This window comes from Saccopteryx leptura, chromosome 2 (genome assembly GCF_036850995.1).
Source record: "Saccopteryx leptura isolate mSacLep1 chromosome 2, mSacLep1_pri_phased_curated, whole genome shotgun sequence".
NCBI classification, from domain to species: Eukaryota; Metazoa; Chordata; class Mammalia; order Chiroptera; family Emballonuridae; genus Saccopteryx; species Saccopteryx leptura.
Window position 1 is genome coordinate 327352025 of NC_089504.1, and position 17659 is coordinate 327369683.

Below are 17659 nucleotides of genomic sequence, written 5' to 3' on the forward strand. Positions count from 1 at the left end.
AATTCCTAGGAGAAGATGAAACAGAAGTTCAGACTGCCTCTTACCATCTGTGGATTCTCCCTAATCCCAGCACTAGACTCCACCCCCACCTCTCAATGACATATTTCCTATTCTTTCTTCAAGAATCAGACCAAGCCTCATCCATATGTCTTCTGCCAAATTCAATAGTCAAGAAGAACTTTTTGTATTATTTTAAAATTTGGCTTATATGTAGTGTTATCTTCTGTTTGTTTATTTTGTTTTGAGAGGAGCAGACAGAGAGAGAGAGAGACAGGAACACTAAGCTGCTGGATGTATGTGCCCTGATTGGGGAATAGAACTGGCAACGTCCGTGCTCTGGAACAATGCTCAACCAACGGTGCTATTCAGCCAGGGCTTAATTTTATTTATTTATTTTTTTGTGACAGATGCAGTGAGTAGACAGAGAGAAGGACAGAAAGACAGGAAGGGAGGAAAATGAGAAGCATCAATTCTTCATTGAGGCACCTTAGTTGTTTGTTGATTGTGATCTCATATGTGCCTTGACAGGGAGGCTCCAGCAGAGCGAGTGACCCCTTTCTCAAGCCAGCGACCCCACACTCAAGCTGGTGAGCCTGCGCTCAAACCAGCAACCTCAGGGTTTCGAACCTGGATCCTCTGTGTCCCAATCTGACGCTCCTTCCATAGCGCCACTGCCTGGTCAGGCCCATTTATTATTTTCTAACTGACCCACAAGTGAAAATCTGAAAAATCTTGAGAATTGCTGTGTGAGGGTTGCTTTGTCTTGTGTCTGGCTTACGGACATGTGGTAAATCCAATAGAGTTAAAAAGAAATGCCATATTCTTTTGCCAGTATTTGATTTAGGATAGTTTTATCTAATTCCTTTTCTTTCATTAGTCTAAAATATCTCTTTGTTGTCATTAAACTCAGGTTAGTTTCAAAATTATTAAAAACTAGCTGTACCCAGCCACGCATTGCTGTGGCTCAGTCTGGTTAAATGGAAAAGAAAGAAAAGAGAAAGCACACATTTCTAATATGTTTAATTTCACAATGCTTTTGGGTATACAATAATTTTTGTGTTCTATTGTCTGTACAGATATAGAGATTGTCTGGTTTGCCGAGTCTAGAACACGCAACATATAATTGTCCATGTGAGAAACAATCCGTGTGTAGATCTAAAGCGCACAATTCTAAAGATTGGCCCTGAGCTTTGTTGATGGTGATTGCCAATGCCAATCGAATTGGGAATCGCAATGTTTTAAATTGAAATGGCATATCCGTTGTAATCATAGTAATGCGAGGAATGAGGACATCTTCACCTTTGAAAGGTCCTGTCAAGATTGTTGCTTCTATGACATTGCTCATTAATTTTTTACAGCACACAGACCCAAACACTTCATGTTTTACCATGAAATCCATCAGCGATTTCAGCTTCTGTCTGAAAACACATGCTGTGATGTCATGCCTATCCACCGGCGATTGGCCAGGAAGTAAGAGCTGTTATATATCATCCCAAGCTGGATTGCATGTGAATGTAATGAATAGTCTGGACGTCCATAGTGAAGAACATACACAATTGCATCTTGAGCATTCTCATGCATATGACGTGGATGCCTGTATATGAAGATGGCAAAATCGTTAGTCTTCCAACATTAGTTGTATTACCGTCATTTACAACTGCATCTCGCAAATGAACGTATTCTTCAGAGTGAAGCTTGGTCTGATTTAAATGGATGAATATCAAACATTCTGTTTCAGTTTTTGCATACATATCTACGATGTATTGGTGAAACAATTGACGGCATTTCAAAATGTGATTGTCTCCATTATCTCGAATCATTAATCTGTAGGAATAATAGTTTATTGCGCTGCATTTCATATTTATTTCTTCGTCACTGACTGGATTTATCATCTTACCATTAAAGTGATATCCATCGGCACCATCCCAAAAAATGACTGGATATTGCAGGGCATCGTAGCATCGATGAGTTTCTGCAAGTTTTGTCAGTTGATTGTTTCTCTGATGAAGAACAGTATCTCTAGGTTGGAATTGATCTCCGACTATAACAATTGCCACTTGGTCTATAGTTGGAGCATTGAATCTTCGCATATGTTCTCCAGCAGCCGTTTTGTCAGCATGAATAACAATCTTCTGTCTATCAGATGGCATCACGTCAATTGCTGTTTTGAACAAATGCACTAAATTGTTTTTTCCATGAAGAAGCTCTTGCAGTTGGGAAACGATGGACATTTTATGCCGGTAGAAATTCCACAGCATGCATTCAGTTCATCATTGCCATCACCAATGAAATACATTTGTAGGAATTTATGCTGACCATCTGGGAATGGAAGCAGGGAGCCGGCTTTATGATAAACTTGTCCTTTCACTTTGAAAGTTGGCATGAATTGAGCTGTTACGATTTCTGCGCTGAACAACGTTATTTGGAAGCATGAGTTCTATTTCTGATGTTAGATAGGAAATGCTTTGATTTGGCGGTATATCTGGCAAGCAAAGTTTTTAATGGCTCTGGCAGTTCTCCAAGTTGAGGCAGTTTAATTTTTCCAGCGCCACTACACATTCCTTTCGTTTCTCCATTAAATTTCAGAGCCTTACAATAAGGACACACTTCAGTCATAGTGCAGATAGAACATGCCGGCTCAAACTATAATCATCAGCTGGGTTGTACCGGAATGGAAGGTGACTGTAATCGTGTAATTGCTGAGCTTAGAGTTGTGTTTGACGCTGATCTGCTGTTTCTCGTTGACGTCTTTCAGCCACTCTCAGCCTGTCGCATTTATTCTGTTGAGAACGAATCAGATCTGAAGCTGCAGAATGCGATTGCCATGCTCGCAACCGTGCATCCTCAAGTCTGGATGCACGTAAATGGATCGTAAATCAGAAACATTGAAATGGAATCGTAAAACATTTATTTATTTTTTTTATTTTATTTTATTTTTAATAAATTTTTATTAATGGTAATGGGATGACATTAATAAATCAGGGTACATATATTCAAAGAAAACATGACTAGGTTATTTTGTCATTAAATTATGTTGCATACCCCTCACCCAAAGTCAGATTGTCCTCCACCACCCTCTATCTAGTTCTCTGTGCCCCTCCCCCTCCCCGTAACTCTCTCCCTCCCTCCCTCCCATGTCCTCCCTCCCCCCACCCCTGGTAACCACCACACTCTTGTCCATGTCTCTTACTCTCGGTAAAACATTTAGTATAGCGTGTGTTGCTCATATGTCCAACAGATGGCACTGTTTTACAAAAAAGCATGTTTTTACCTATTAGAGGTGTGACATCTATATCTAGATAATAGTAGGTATATAAAAAAGAGCGCGTATTCAAATGCAACGATGTGTCAAAATTTCAAAGCAATCAGTGAAGAACTTCTAGAGATTTAAGATTTTGAAAAAACGAACATTACATTTTTATTTATATAAGATACAGAGTAACATGTAGTATTACCCTAGTTCATTCTAACATAAAACAGTTTATGTAAGTGTAACTATTATCTGCCTTTTGGGAGCCCAATGAGGGAGGAAGGGAGGACACTAGGAAAAGATGGAGGAATACAGGAGAAATGCAGCCTCTAGATGGTTCATCTGCAGTAAAATTTATTCACCAGGAGCATACAGAGGAAAAGATGACTCTGTCAGAGGGTGGAGATAGAAAGGCGTGTGGTTGGGCAGGATAAGACTGAAAGACTAAGGGATGGGGCTGTGGGTTGGGTGGAAGGGAGGCTGAAATAACGAAAGGTCAGGGCAGCTCATATGGCCACACTGTTTTCCACCAGGCTCGGTCTCAGGTACTCATAGGGCAGGTCCAACTTTGCATTCCGGATCTCAATTTCTTTATCCAGGGCAGCCAGCTCCTTCCTGAACTTGTTCAGCACAGCTTTAGGCTCAGGGCCCCCAAAATACTCCTCCTCATGCTGGCCCAGAGCCACCTGGCATGGGGAGAAAAGGGCAGTTGAACTCCTTATGACCCCCGGTTTGGAGTGCCCATCTCCCCACAGCTGCCCCCTTCCTCAGGGACCAGAGCACCTGGCTCTCACCATAACAGGCTGGCGTCTGCCCAGTTGCCAAGTGATGGACATCTGGAGAGAAGCCTGATGAAAGTTGGGCAGTGTTGCCATGACCGTCTCCAGTGTCGCATCCTTGGTGGTCGGTGGGGGCAGTCGCATCGTACAGGGTGCGTTAGGGACCCAAGAATACCAATCCAGCTAAGAAAGGACAGATATCTAAAATCAGGGCCCTGGCCAGTTGGCTCAGCGGTAGAGCGTCAGCCTAGCGTGCGGAGGACCCAGGTTCGATTCCCGGCCAGGGCACACAGGAGAAGCGTCCATTTGCTTCTCCACCCCTCCGCCGCGCTTTCCTCTCTGTCTCTCTCTTCCCCTCCCGCAGCCAAGGCTCCATTGGAGCAAAGATAGCCCGGGCGCTGGGGATGGCTCTGTGGCCTCTGCCTCAGGCGCTAGAGTGGCTCTGGTCGCAACATGGCGACACCCCGGAAAGGCAGAGCATCGCCCCCTGGTGGGCAGAGCATTGCCCCTGGTGGGTGTGCCGGGTGGATCCCTGTCGGGCGCATGCGGGAGTCTGTCTGACTGTCTCTCCTTGTTTCCAGCTTCAGAAAAATGAAAAAAAATAATAAAAAATAAAAAAATAAATCAAATAAAATCAGTATCTGCTAAGCACAAAAAACTTTAGCCGCCTGCACACAGCCCTTCCTCCAGTCCAGGTGCAAATGTCCACTGCCCTCCTACAGTAAGTACCTGGCCCATGTGGACAGAGGAGTGCTGGCCAGTGCAGGTGAAGATGCACATGGTGACAAAGTGGCACAGCTGGTCCCGGGACTGTAAGGAGATGGGAAACCCTGCAAGGGGTAAGGAAGGTTAGAAGCTGTGAAGCCAGGAACAGAAGCAGAGTTCAGAGAGCAGGGAGAGCAAGATGGGAGAGAGGGGGGCAAGGAATCTCAGGAACTGATGTGAGTTGCAGTGGGGAAATGGGTAGGCCCCCTGGGAGGGCCTCTCTCAGTGGGGTACTGGTACGGGTCATACTGGCTCACAGGAGTCAGTTACGTTAAATGTTCAGGTATTAGGCAAGCTGATTGACATCACAACTTTAGCTACGGTGGAAATATTTGCACCATGGAAATAGCCAAATGCTAAAAACCAGGGCTTCTTTATTCCCCCAGAGAGCCAGTTGTTGAACATTTATAAGCAGCCACTGGTCCCACTGCATCTGGGACCTAGAGAGGTTCTTATTGCATAGGAATCGAAGAAGGCTTTTGGGCATTTAAATAGGGGTTGGACATGCTTCTGGAAGGTTTAAGAGAAATAGGGAGGATTTTGGGGATGTTCCAAGGAGGATTCTCTCACATTGGCGGTCTCAGGGCAGGGGCTCAACTCACCTTGGTCCTGAGCGCCTTGCAGCCCAATTTCAGTGATCTCTCGACACCAGGACTGCAGTTCAAGATCCTCTTTCACTGCCTCGTCCATCTTATAGTGAAGACTCACAATTCCCTCCACATAGCTGCCGGCCAAGGGGTTGGGCCAAGAGAGCAGAAGCTGACAGGGAGCCTCCAGACCCTGGGCTCCTTGCTCACAGGGCCAGGCCAGGCCCCCAGGCCCCAACACAGACCTTCTGTTCTCCTGGGCCTCTTCCTGCCCACCCACCCGCACCAGCCTTGTCTTCTTCTTGCCTCACCAATAGATGACTTCCCAAAGCCGCAGGGCATCTTGGGCATAGAAGGAAGACTTGACTCCCAGGAGCCCCCGGTCAGCCAAGTCCTCAGGAGGACAGAATGATCTATAGGTTAAATTGGCTCCAGCTCGCCTAAGGAGCTCCACATGGCCTCCCCCACCAGAGCTCACCACCTGAAAAGCAAGGATGGGCAGGGTCAGGCAAATCCACCTGCCCAAGGCCAGAGCTGGAGGAAACATGAGCTCCAGAATCCCCGTCTGTCTTCATACCTGGTCAAAAACGCCCATGTCAGAGACCAGCCCAGTCCTGGCCCGCACGTTAATTTCCATGGTGTATCGCAGGTGTGGGATTAATAGCTGGAAGGAGAGAGCCAGAGACTGCAAAGTCAGAGGAGATCAGTGACAAGTCCCTGTAGGAAACAGGAGTTGAAGAGCAGGAAAGGTTCCTGGTCTCTGGAAAAGCAGAGACATGAAGTTCAGTGGTCCCTCGACAGCAAGAGTGTTCAGTTGATTTGCAACTCATTCCACAAACCATTGATTTATTGCTGTACAATATTGTAAAAAAGAAAAAAATCATTCTTTTTTTCATTTCATGTAAGACTGTCGAAGTTCTAGCTCAGTTTTCTCAACCTTTTTTTTTATCATCACTCTTCTAAAGAGCCTTTTCAGATATATTTTCCTCTTCTCCCCCCCACTGAATTTTTTTAAGGAATTTTCCAAAGACTTTATTTGAGCCAAACTGATGATAGTTGTTGGGAAGCAAGATCTCAAATGCTTCACCCCATGAAATTTTAATGTTACAGATATACTATATCAGTTATGTTCTGTATGCATATGTTTGATTCCTACATAAAAATTGTAAGTTTTTTTTTGTTGTTGTTGTTGTTGTTGTTTTTACAGGGACAGAGAGAGAGAGTCAGAGAGAGGGATAGATAGGGATAGACAGACAGGAATGGAGAGAGATGAGAAGCATCAATTATCAGTTTTTCATTGCAACACCTTAGTAGTTCATTGATTGCTTTCTCATATGTGCCTTGACTGGGGGCCTCAGCAGACCGAGTAACTCCTTGCTGGAGCCAGCGACCTTGGGTCCAAGCTGGTGAGCTTTTTGCTCAAGCCAGATGAGCCTGCGCTCAAGCTGGCGACCTCGGGGTATTGAACCTGGGTCCTATCGCATCCCAGTCTGACACTCTATCCACTGTGTCACAGCCTGGTCAGACAAAAGTGTAAGTTTTTTTGCATCCCAGAACTTTTCCATGGTCCTGGTCCCATTTTGCTTCCACTGACGATACATGCTGTTACCTGCCTACCTTGAGAACTCCATCTCCTACCCTCTCCATTTTGACCATGGCACTCACCTTCTTTCTTTTTCATCTTAAGTGAGAGGAGGGTAGATAGAGAGACAGGCTCCTGCACATGCCCCAACTGAGATCCACCTGGCAAACCCCATTTAGAGCTGATGCTCAAATCAACTAAGCTATCCTCAGTGCCTGAGGTCGACACTCGGACCAATCGAGTGACTGGCTGTAGGAGAGGAAGAGGGAAGGAAGGGGGAGAGAAGCAGATAGTCACCTCTCCTGTGCGCCCTGACCAGGAATCAAACCTGGGCCGTCCATATGCTGGGCCGACGTTCTATCCACTGAGCTAGACAGCCAGGGCCTGCACTCACCTCTCTGTTCTTCAGACATGCCACGCTTGTTCCTGCCTGAGACCTCCGCACTGTTCTAAGCATTCCCTCCGCCTAGAATAGTGTGCGCCTTGATCATCTCATGGCTGGCGCCTCATAGTCTCGTTCTCTATGTCATGTCATTAAGGGAGTCTTTCCTGACTACCCAATCTGAACTTGATATCACATCACTCTGCTTTGATTCTCTGCATTGTACTTGTGACAGCTAATATGTTATAATGCAATCTTTATTGCCTGTGAGCCCTAAAGGGAATTACTTAGCACAGACATCCAGAATGGTTCTTGCCCCACTAGAAGCACCCAAGAATAAAAGTGAATGGGTGAATACTGCATTCAAATTGTCTGTTTGAAAAAAAAAAATGGCTACTGTCCTTGACCTGAGCACATCTAACTGGCCTATGTGTTATTATTTTAGAACCCTTCAAAACTGGTTGGAAAAAATCTGTTATTTGCGTGGTCCCCTTTTGGCAGGGTCGAGAACCTATGGATCACGAGCCAGATGTGGCTCTTTTGATGGCTGCATCTGGCTCATGGACAAATCTTTAATAAAAAAAAATAATAATAATGTTAAAAATATAAAATATTCTCATGTATTACAATCCACATATTTCCTACCGCTCATGTTCATCGTTGCAGCTGGCTGGAGCCACTCACAGCTCTCCTCCGGGACAACACCAAATTTTTACTGGATAATGCATAATGTACACAGGTTGTTGTATGGCTTTCATGGAATTACATTTTAAGATATGTGGCATTCGTGGCTGTCTGAGCCAAAAAGGTTCCCTACCCCTGCCGTTTGGGAAGGAATCCCAGTCTTTTGTGGGTACTATTTATAAGTAATACATTTATCTATCTGTGCATTATACCTAACGAGAGTAAGACTTCTTACCTCCCACCACACCCACGGCCCACCTTGCCAATGAGTCATTTTCCCCTACTTGGGAGGTGATGTTGCCCTGTTGAAAATGCAGAACAAACCTTGCTCGCTCCCTTGCTCACTTGTCTTTCATTGGTTGGCTTTCCCCACACCCTGAAAGTCCACAGAGTTAGTGCCTCCAGAGGAAGTACTGTGCCATGAGGCCAAAGGGCAGGCGGAAGAGAAGGGGATAGGGCATTACCTTGAAGATAGGATGTATCGATGGAAGGCATCTCATGGTGGCCACAGCGATAACCTCAGCCATTAAATGTCCCCTCAGAAGATGAGAATTCAGCTCATGAACCTGGAAGTCAGAGCTGCGGACCCAACATTTGGCCAAGAGCCAGACCATCGGGGGATCCGTGGGCAGGAAAAGTGGTGGTGTGGGGGATCCCGTGCATGGCAATTGGAGCTAGAGCAAGGATAAGAGTGGGGAAGAGAGAGATGAGTGTCGGGTGCCCAGCAGATTCCCCATCCGTTGCATATTTAACCCCTCCCTTCTTCCTCAGATTTGCTTAGCTTTCTCCATCTGACTGCTGCTTCTCCCCAACAGCTACTATTCCATCTCCTCCCTTTCCTACCTCTCAGAGCATTAACATGCTACGAGCTGCTCTACCCCAGGCCTTCTGCAGAAACTCTTCTTCCACTGCCTTGCTGGCCTCCACCTTCCCTTTCAGTCCCCTCAGGGTGAACAAGATTCAAACCCTCTGCTTCCTTTATCCCGTGCTCTTTTTCAGAAACTTCAGCTTCTCTCGGATCTTCCAATATCATCCCTACTCAGCTGACTAAGTCTCCAGTTCTCAGCTACTGGTCACTAGCTAGCTGTAACAATATGAATGTCTCCCCATACCTCATGATTGGCCTGACAAAAGGCCACCCAAGCACATTTTTCTCTTTATTTCTGCAGGTGCCTTGCGTGACGCTTCCTTTTCTATCTCCTTGAATCCAGGCCAGTTTAATTTTCCTCTGCATGCCCATCCTCCTTCCTCTGCACCCCCACAGCTATTCTCCACATTGGAGCCCATCACCCCCATCTTGGACAATTGCTGGAGCATGTCACCCTAATCTTTGTATCTAGCATTTCCCTTCTCTGGTCCATCCTATACAAAATAACCCATAGAATGTGCCAACAGAATCTTTCACAACAGCCTACACCAGCTACCTCTGTTCATACTCCTTGATTTGGTGTCCACTGCCAGCTACAGTCTGGGCCCTTTCACCTCATACTATTCCCCACCACTCCAGCCCAACTGTCTACTGGTAAGCTGACTTCTCACACTCATCACACCTCGGTTTTCTGCCCAACCCACTTCCCCCTGGGGGCAGGTCCTGCCCCTCCCCCAAGGCTCTAGCCCACCTCATCTCCTCTGACTCCTCCCAGACTGTCTCCATCCTCAGGGACTTCCTCAGCACTGGAGCACATATAGATTTTCCCAACTGTCTCTCCAGCTAGACTGCAACTTCCCATCTCTGCCTATTTCCTCCTTCAGTGCCACCTCATGCTCAGCACAAGGGAATCCTCAGTGAATTTGGGTAAGGGGCTGAAATGACAGGGCCAGCCACAGGGGAGAAGAAATTCTAGGTCCTCTCACCTGGATGACCATGGGCAAGAGTTGCCCATCCGGCTGCAGTTTCAGCATGACCAGGGGGGCTGCCAGGTGCTGCTGGCTACACAGGATGACATTAGCCTTGATCCCATCCAGCAGGGAGAAGTCAGCTTCAAACAGCGTACCTCCCTGGATGGGGGTAGAGGGCAAGTGCTATCAGCATAAGCCATCTTCTTCTCACCCAGATTACCCAAAGGAAAAAGAAAAAGGAGGAAACTAACTTGTCTGCATCATCTACTTTGTACCAGGTAATGAATCACATGCCGATTGCCTCACATAATTCTTACACGCACTTGAATTAGCCCCAGTTTTATAAAAGAGGACACAGGTGATAAAAGAGAAGAGGTATCTTACCTGAAGTCACACAGCTTATAAATAGCAGAACCATGGTTCAAATCTAAGTCTACCTTATCTTATAATCTGAATTTTCTCTTTCAATTGATCCGTGTTGACTCCTGGTTAACAACCCCACCCGATCTGAGTCTCTTACTCCACACTCTCCCAAATCCCTAGCTCCAAGGCCCAGTTATTTTTTCATTTTAATTCTCTCTATCACCCATCACACCCTCTTCTTCCACACTATGCACTTCTCATTGGAGAAGTATGTACACCTCTCCAGGACCACTCAAGATTTCCCCTGTAGAATTCCCTCTGGCCATCCACCAGCAAGCTGGGCTCACAGTGGACCCCAAAGTAGCACATATAGTAACCACACCCTTATTTCACTGTGTGGCCTCCTTTGGGCTATTATGTCTATACCTGGAGCTCCTTCTCCAGCTGGGCCTGCAGCTCCTCCATCCCTGGAGGAAACACTAGGCGGGCAGGAAGTTGACTGGAGCGCCTTAGCAACATTGGGTTGGCACCATTGAGAAACTGATACCCGAAAAAGGCATCCTCCTGCCAGGATTCCCGCACCTTCCCTGGGAATGTGGAGCAAGTTGTGAGAATTGAGGTCCTGGTTCTTCCAACCCCCACCAAACCATCCCCTCTTGACTCCAGCCTACCAGAAGAACCCAGACCTCAGGTCTCCCCGCACTGGTCCCAGTGGAATCTGGGGGTCAGGATCTCAGAGAAAAACTGGGGGAGGATACTGACCAGCCAGCTTGCTTTGGCCACACCAGAAAATTCTGCTGAAGTCATCCAGTTCCTTCCAGCAAGCCAGAATATTTAAAGAGTCTTTGACAGCTAGCTCAGCCAGCCTTCAGGGAAGGATAGACAAAATGTTTGAGAGTTATTCTCAGAATCACACATTACAACCATAGGCATCCACCTTGGACCAGTCTAGCCCCTTGGCTTCCACTGGACCAGGGTACCTCTCATTCATCCAGTGCCCCTTGTTCTCACCCCTTGGCCAGTGAAGCCTCAAAGTCAATCTTTTTGTCCTCCAGAAATCTCTCATCTATCGGGAGGTCGCTTATACTGGCTGCGGCCACATTCAGGATTAACCCATCCTTCCAGTTACCCCACCTGTGGTGCAGAAATGATATCAGGCATTGATGTGAGGAGGGGCCAGGGCTCCCTGTGAGGTCAGGAGGATTCACCAGGCAGGGGGCAGGCTAACCGGTACAGCTTCCTTCTCTCTTCCAGCTCCTCTTCCCTGTGTTTCTTGAACAGGCCTTGAAGGTCATCTACCAATGTGCAGCCTAGAAGTGGAAGGAGGACGTGGACGATAAGGCTTCTCCTGAGAGCCTCTCCCCTGTCCCTGCCAGGGGTGCCTTCTCAGCCCACCTCGGGAGCAGTAGAGGGCCTGACACTTCAGCACCATGCCCTCCCCAGCCTCCATTCTGCTGCATGCCATCTGCAGCAACCTGCCTCTTCCACAGGCTGAAAAGACCGGCCCTCCGGTTCCTGCCCCCTCACCATTTCCAGTCTTCTCCTCTCCCCCCACCCCCAGCTTCTCTTGGGCCCCAGAAGCCTCCTCGCAGCCCACCCTGCACTCACCAGTGCCCTCAGCCAGGCTCAGAACGCCATCGCCCTTCACCCAGCGGTAACACGGGAACCTGAACTCGTCCCCACTGGCCCCGGGGCCCTGCACAGAGACCCAGTTGCAGAACCAGGCGTCATCCTGAAGGAGGTGTCGCTTGCGCATTTTCACGAAGAGCAGAGGCCCCAGGTACTCCGACACGTCCACTTTGAATTCCGTCTCCTACAGAGGACAGAAGAAGCTCACCATCCAGGGTGATGCCCGGAAGGAGGACTGGGACTGATTCCCAGCTCCCCCCAGGCCCCCCTGCTGGGCCTCTGGGAAAGCGGCGCAAAAGGAACTCAAAAGAGAAAAGACACGCACGGACCAGATGTCCCCTGGACCCCATTCTGGGTCGTCAAGTTCAGCCCAGGGTGAGGCAGAGGAGGGAGGATGCACTCCTTCCTGCTCTTTTCCCTTTCTGTAGTCTTTGATGTGCCAAGCGCTGAGCTGGGTGCTGGGCACCCACACAGGTGCGCGGGGAGGTTCACTGTGGACCAGGCAGTTACGCCGTGGGACCCTGGCGACCCCAATGCCACCTCCAAGGTTTAGCGCGGTAGAGGCTCTCACCTACCTGGGGGCTGGCTTCCCCGTGAACATTCTGTCTAAGCGGAGACCTCTAGATGCTAAGGGTTTAGCCAGAAAAAGTGCGAGGAAGGAAAAGGTTGGGGACGTGCGTGCCAGGGAGAGGAAGTGAGAGAGCGGAGGCTGATCCAGGGCGGCAGAGGCGTGGGGCGCACAGAGCATGTGGGACATGAGTGTGACTAGATCGTGAAGTCTCGAAGGTTAGGCTACGGCTTTGGATTTGGTCCTGAGGACAAGCGGAAGCCATTCAAATGTTTTAAGCGAGATGGGGGGGGGGGGGGGGAAGAGGCTGAAGGTGACGTAGGTTCAAGGAGATGCTGTGGGGAGGGGGGGAGCGGACATCCAGACACGGAGGCCGGAGGTGTCCAGGAGATAGAATTGACATCCCTTGATTTCGTGGTTAGACTGGGGCGAACAGAGTGGGAGGCGTGAGTGACAACCGGGGAGGCAAGAGGAGAGGTGTGAGAGAGGTGAGGAGCCCCCCTTGGGGCATGTTCCTTTAGGCATCCGTGGGGCAGACATCTGGATCTGGGGGTCTTGGAGAGCGCTTGACGAACGGTGGAAATTTGGGGATGGGGATGAAGGGAGAAAAAGTGACAGAAGCCAACCCCCACCCCGCTTCGGTTCCTCCATCCCCCCCTGCCCCGTGATAAAGCCCGCAAGGTCGGAGGTTCAGCAACAGCAGAAGAGATTTGAAATAGCAGCTTTTAAGAAGAGAGGAAAACAGGAGATGCACAGCCGCTTAAGGGTCCTTGAGCTTCAGAAAGAGAGCTCTGTGGGCGTGCAGGAGCATCCTCTTCGTCCCAAGGAAGCCGGGTGGCCCGAACTTTTATTGAGCGCTTGCTACGTGCCACGTCCCGCCCTAAGTGCTCAGCCCAGCGGTCTCTGAGTGCTCTCAGCGCGGGGGCGAGTCTCTTCCCCGGTATTTGACGGCCTCCGGCCCGGTGCGCATCCCACCGCCCGGCTCCAGCCCGCTCACCTTGCCCCGCGACGGCCACAAGCGCGTCCCGAGAGCAGCTTCCCCGTGCTGGCCGACCAGCCACAGCTGCACCGGGTTGTTGGAGCCCGCACAGAGGGAGGACCCAGTGGACACGCGGACGCGGTAGACACCCATGTTGTCCAAAGACGTTTCGTGCCTTCTGAGGGGGAAGAAGAGTGGACATGCCAAATAACTGGACCCAAGACCCCGCCCCTCGGGAGCCTTGCAGGAGTAGGGGTGTGGCTGGCAGGTCTCCAACCAACCCGGCCTGGCCACATGCTCTGGGCAGCCCAGAATTCAGCCCCAGCCCAGAGGGTGGGGCCCTAGAGGGGGTACTGGGTGCAGATCATTATTTTTGTGGGGGGAGGATGGAATGGGGAAGCAGAATAGGATTTGGGAGAAAACATGCGGGAAGAAGGAATTGACAACTAGCCCAGGGGGCAGGTGGTGTGTGTGTAGCCTGGAAGCCCCCTCCATCTAAACACACACACACACACACACACACACACACACACACACACACACACACACTTGCTAGCCTCACAGTCACAGGCTGGTTCACGCTTTTCAACGGTCATGCTTAATGTTGTAGGGGTGGATGAGGAGGCAAGGAGGCCTGATCTGCAGCAGCATTTGAATAAGATACATTTGTGCCACCAAATTAATTTGACCAGATGTGAACCCTTGCAGCTATTCCCGGTGCAAGGCTCTGGGGCTCATGCCTTTCCAGCTTCCAAGCCTTGCCTCTCTGCTGCCTGCAGGGTGAAAATCCAAACATTTTGTCCCTCAGAGCTCTTGCTGACCTTGCTTGCCCTCCTCCCACTTCATTCCACTGCACCCCACCCCACCTCTGCTCTCTCCACTTTGGGCTGGAGCCCTGTGTTTCCCAGAACCCACTTTATTGTTTGCCTGCAGTCCTTACTCCTGAAAATTTTTATTCACCTTTTAAACTCTGGTGAGACTTTAGTTTTTGAAAGAAGTCTTCCCTGGCCATTCAACCCCTCCCTCTGCCCTCACCAGAGCTAATCAGCTTTTCTCTCTACTGCTTTCACTATGTGCATACTTCTATTATTGCACACTTAATACTAGAGTAACTTGTTTGTATGTCCATATCCCCACCAAGGGGAGCCCCTCCCAAGCCAGGAACACATCCCAGTACAAATTACTCAATTTTGTTTCCCCTGAATTTAGCACAGTAGCAGGTTTGTGGGTGTCAATGTTTGCTCAAACATACTGAACTACAAGTTTAATGAAAGAGAAGTGCTTCCCTTGAGGAAACGAAGACAAAGAACTTTCCATGTAAATAATAAGAGAATAGCAAAACAAGCTCCGGTACCCTCATGGTATAGATTAATATCAGTCTGGTGTAACCAATGAATTTGGTGGAAAATGTCTGTAATGCATACTTTCTTGTCTGCTTGACTTTTTGTTTTGTTTTGTTTGTGAGGGTATGGGAAGTACATTCACTTGATCCAAAGTTCACAAAGTAGAAAGTGGTGTTCGGTAGTGTCTGGCTCCCTCTTTGCCTCAGGCGACTCAGTCCCTTCACCCCACCCCAGCCGTCCACATTCCCAAGCAAGTACATGCCTATCCTTTCTGTCCTTTTCTGCACATAGTATAAACTTTACATACTGTTCTGCACCTTGTTTTTCCACATTACAACATAAATCAGGAGATCATTGTGCATCAGTACTTACAGAGCTTCCTCGTTCTTACGGTGGCTATTGTTTTGATATAGCATAATGTTCTCTGCCAGTTTTCTTACATGTGGACAGTTTGTTTGCTATCTTTTGTAACTATAAAAGAAATGTTCTGGAAAAATGTTTCCTAGTGTAGATACCATTTTTCCTATGTCGGTATATCTGTAATACAAAATCCTAGAAATGCAAGATCTTTTCTAGGTCAAATTATGTGTACCTTTGGCAGAAATTGCTTAGCTGCCCTTAATAGAAGTTGTACCGATGTATGCTCCCATCAGTAAGTTAATGGATATATAAGAATGCCCATTCGCCTGACCTGTGGTGGCGCAGTGGATAAAGCATCGACCTGGAAATGCTGAGATTGCTGGTTCGAAACCCTGGGCTTGCCTGGTCAAGGCACATATGGGAGTTGATGCTTCCAGCTCCTCCCCCTTCTCTTTCTCTGTCTCTCTCTCCTTTCTAAAATGAATAAATAAAATAAAATAAAATAAAAAAGAATGCCCATTCTCCCTCACTTTTGCCCAATAGTGTATTGATAAATGCTTTTACATTAACCAATCTGAAAGGTGAAAAATGGTACCTAGTAGAATTTTAATTGCATCTCTCTTATTATGAGTATGGTTGAGCATCTTTTCATATTGTAGGAGCCATTTGTATTTCTTTTTCTGTGAACTAGCTGTTTCATGTTCTATTTGATTTTGGTCTTTTTCTTATTGATCTGTAAGAACTATTTATATATTAAGAAAATGCCCTGGCTGGATAGCTCAGTTAGTTAGAGCATTGTCTCTAATGCAGAGGTTGCCAGTTTGATATCCAGTCAGGGTACATACAGGAACAGATCAATGTTGCCCCTTCCCTCTCTCCTTCTCTCACTCTCAAATCAATAAATAAGAAAACTTTAAATCTTTTTTTAAAAGGGAAAAATATTAGCTCTGTTCAAGCTCTATCACTAAAAAAAGAGCCCCATAGATATGACAGTTCTTTTTACCTACATCACTTCCTTAGAGACAAGATTATGGTCTATAATAGTCTTCTCCACTAAAAGAAACCTGGGCTCCTTTGAAAGTAGCGGACTCTATGCCTTGGGGCAGGTAAAACTCGGTAAAAGCCTGGAATGTGCTACTGTTGTTAAAACAGTAGGGTTGCTCTCAAGACAGTTGCTCTCACAAACAGTTCTAACAGGGCAAAAGGTCCGATTTAAGGGACTCCCAATGATTTTGTTGAGACTTTTTGAAAAGCAAAGACTAAATAATAAATAGGGTTAATTGAAATAGATAAATGTATCAGTTAGTAACCAAAAAATCCATTGGTTAATGGATTGCGTTAACCAAAAAATCTGTTCAAAATGGCTCAAACAAGAGAAAGTTATTGTCTCAGAAAAGAAGAAGCCTGTCCCAGTAGAGCCCAAGCTCTATGTTGTTCAGGCATCCCTGATTCGACTTCCTCGTGCAGTGGGACACTCCTGCTTATCAGCAGGGCTGGCAGCCTGTTCAAGATTACTCTTGAGGCAGCTATGAGGATGCTACTGTTAAATGCCACTGGAGGAAAGACACGACCGACACACAAATTAGTTGCAATAATCACACAGGCAATTTATTACTCACAAATCCTTTTGGCGTGCCTGGGTACAGCTTAAGGGGGCCCTGTCGGCGTGCTCCTCTAGGCTGGCTTTGGTCAGAGCTCAGAGTGGCGTGGAGACAGTCCACATCAACGTTGGAGTCTGGGCGACTACTGCTGCAAGGGGCCCCTCAGCTTTAGTACTCTTTCTGGCCTACGCCTTCTAACAGGTGTCAATCTACAGCAGGGGTCTCAAACTTGCGGCCCTCCGAACAATTTTGTGCAGCCTGCAGACTAATCCACGAAGTTCAAAATGTTTTGGATAAAATTAAGTAAGCCTAGGGGCCTACTTGTATTTTTCATTTCTCTAGCATCCTAGCTAGATATTAGCTTAGTTAACAGCAGTTGTGATGCGAACTACAGTTTCTGGTCGTTTTGTGACACTGAGTAAACTGCATGTACAATTGTGCTTGTTGTACTGATTTTTTTTTTGTTTTCAACGGCAGTGAGAAAAGTGTTGCGTAACAGTTGCCTTTTGTAGACCTAGTGCGGCCCGCCCAACGGCTGTGATCTTGCTCTGCAGCCCACATGCTGAGTTGAGTTTGAGACCCCTGATCTACAGGATTATCACCTCAAACCACCTTTTTGGGAGTTCCTCACAGGGAACCCCCTTTATGTCAATCTACTGAAATGTTTACATTAAACCACTTTTTAAGATGTTCTTATTTTCATTAATTTACAAAGTTAATGAAAATAACATCAAGCCATTTCTTATTTATGTATAATTTCACATACATACTAACTGGGCTCTACTTGAAAGTCAGAGTCTGTTTATCACATTACAGAGTTATGGCACCAAGTTACTTCTTATCTATGTATAACTTCACACACATACTAACTGGGCTCTGCTTGTAAGTCAGAGTCTGTGTATCACATTACAGAGTTAGAGCACTAAGCCACTATCATAATTCCTATCC

General features: G+C 47.3%; 1 protein-coding gene across 1 annotated transcript; it reads right to left on the reverse strand.

Moving 5' to 3' along the window:
• Positions 1 to 3184: 3184 nt before the first annotated feature.
• Positions 3185 to 16834, reverse strand: LOC136391557 (polyunsaturated fatty acid lipoxygenase ALOX15). The gene is made up of 15 exons (XM_066363291.1): positions 16730 to 16834; positions 13426 to 13585; positions 11840 to 12044; positions 11460 to 11541; positions 11243 to 11365; positions 10994 to 11097; positions 10658 to 10818; positions 9884 to 10027; positions 8494 to 8703; positions 5959 to 6045; positions 5693 to 5862; positions 5397 to 5518; positions 4759 to 4859; positions 4045 to 4212; positions 3185 to 3936 (listed from the first exon to the last, which is right to left on the reverse strand). Exons 2-15 carry the CDS (start codon positions 13558 to 13560, stop codon positions 3757 to 3759), a joined length of 1992 nt encoding a protein of 663 aa, XP_066219388.1. The 5' UTR covers positions 13561 to 13585; positions 16730 to 16834; the 3' UTR covers positions 3185 to 3756.
• Between the last annotated feature and the right edge of the window lie 825 nt (positions 16835 to 17659).

Excerpts from the sequence above, each read along its gene's own strand:
- LOC136391557 (XM_066363291.1), bottom strand. The coding sequence starts at position 13,560 with ATGGGTGTCTACCGCGTCCGCGTGTCCACTGGGTCCTCCCTCTGTGCG. Across the intron at positions 10,819-10,993 it reads TGGCCAAAGCAAGCTGGCTG|GGAAGGTGCGGGAATCCTGG; the intron begins GTCAGTATCCTC and ends CCACATTCCCAG. Across the intron at positions 6,046-8,493 it reads CGATACATCCTATCTTCAAG|CTATTAATCCCACACCTGCG; the intron begins GTAATGCCCTAT and ends CTCTCCTTCCAG.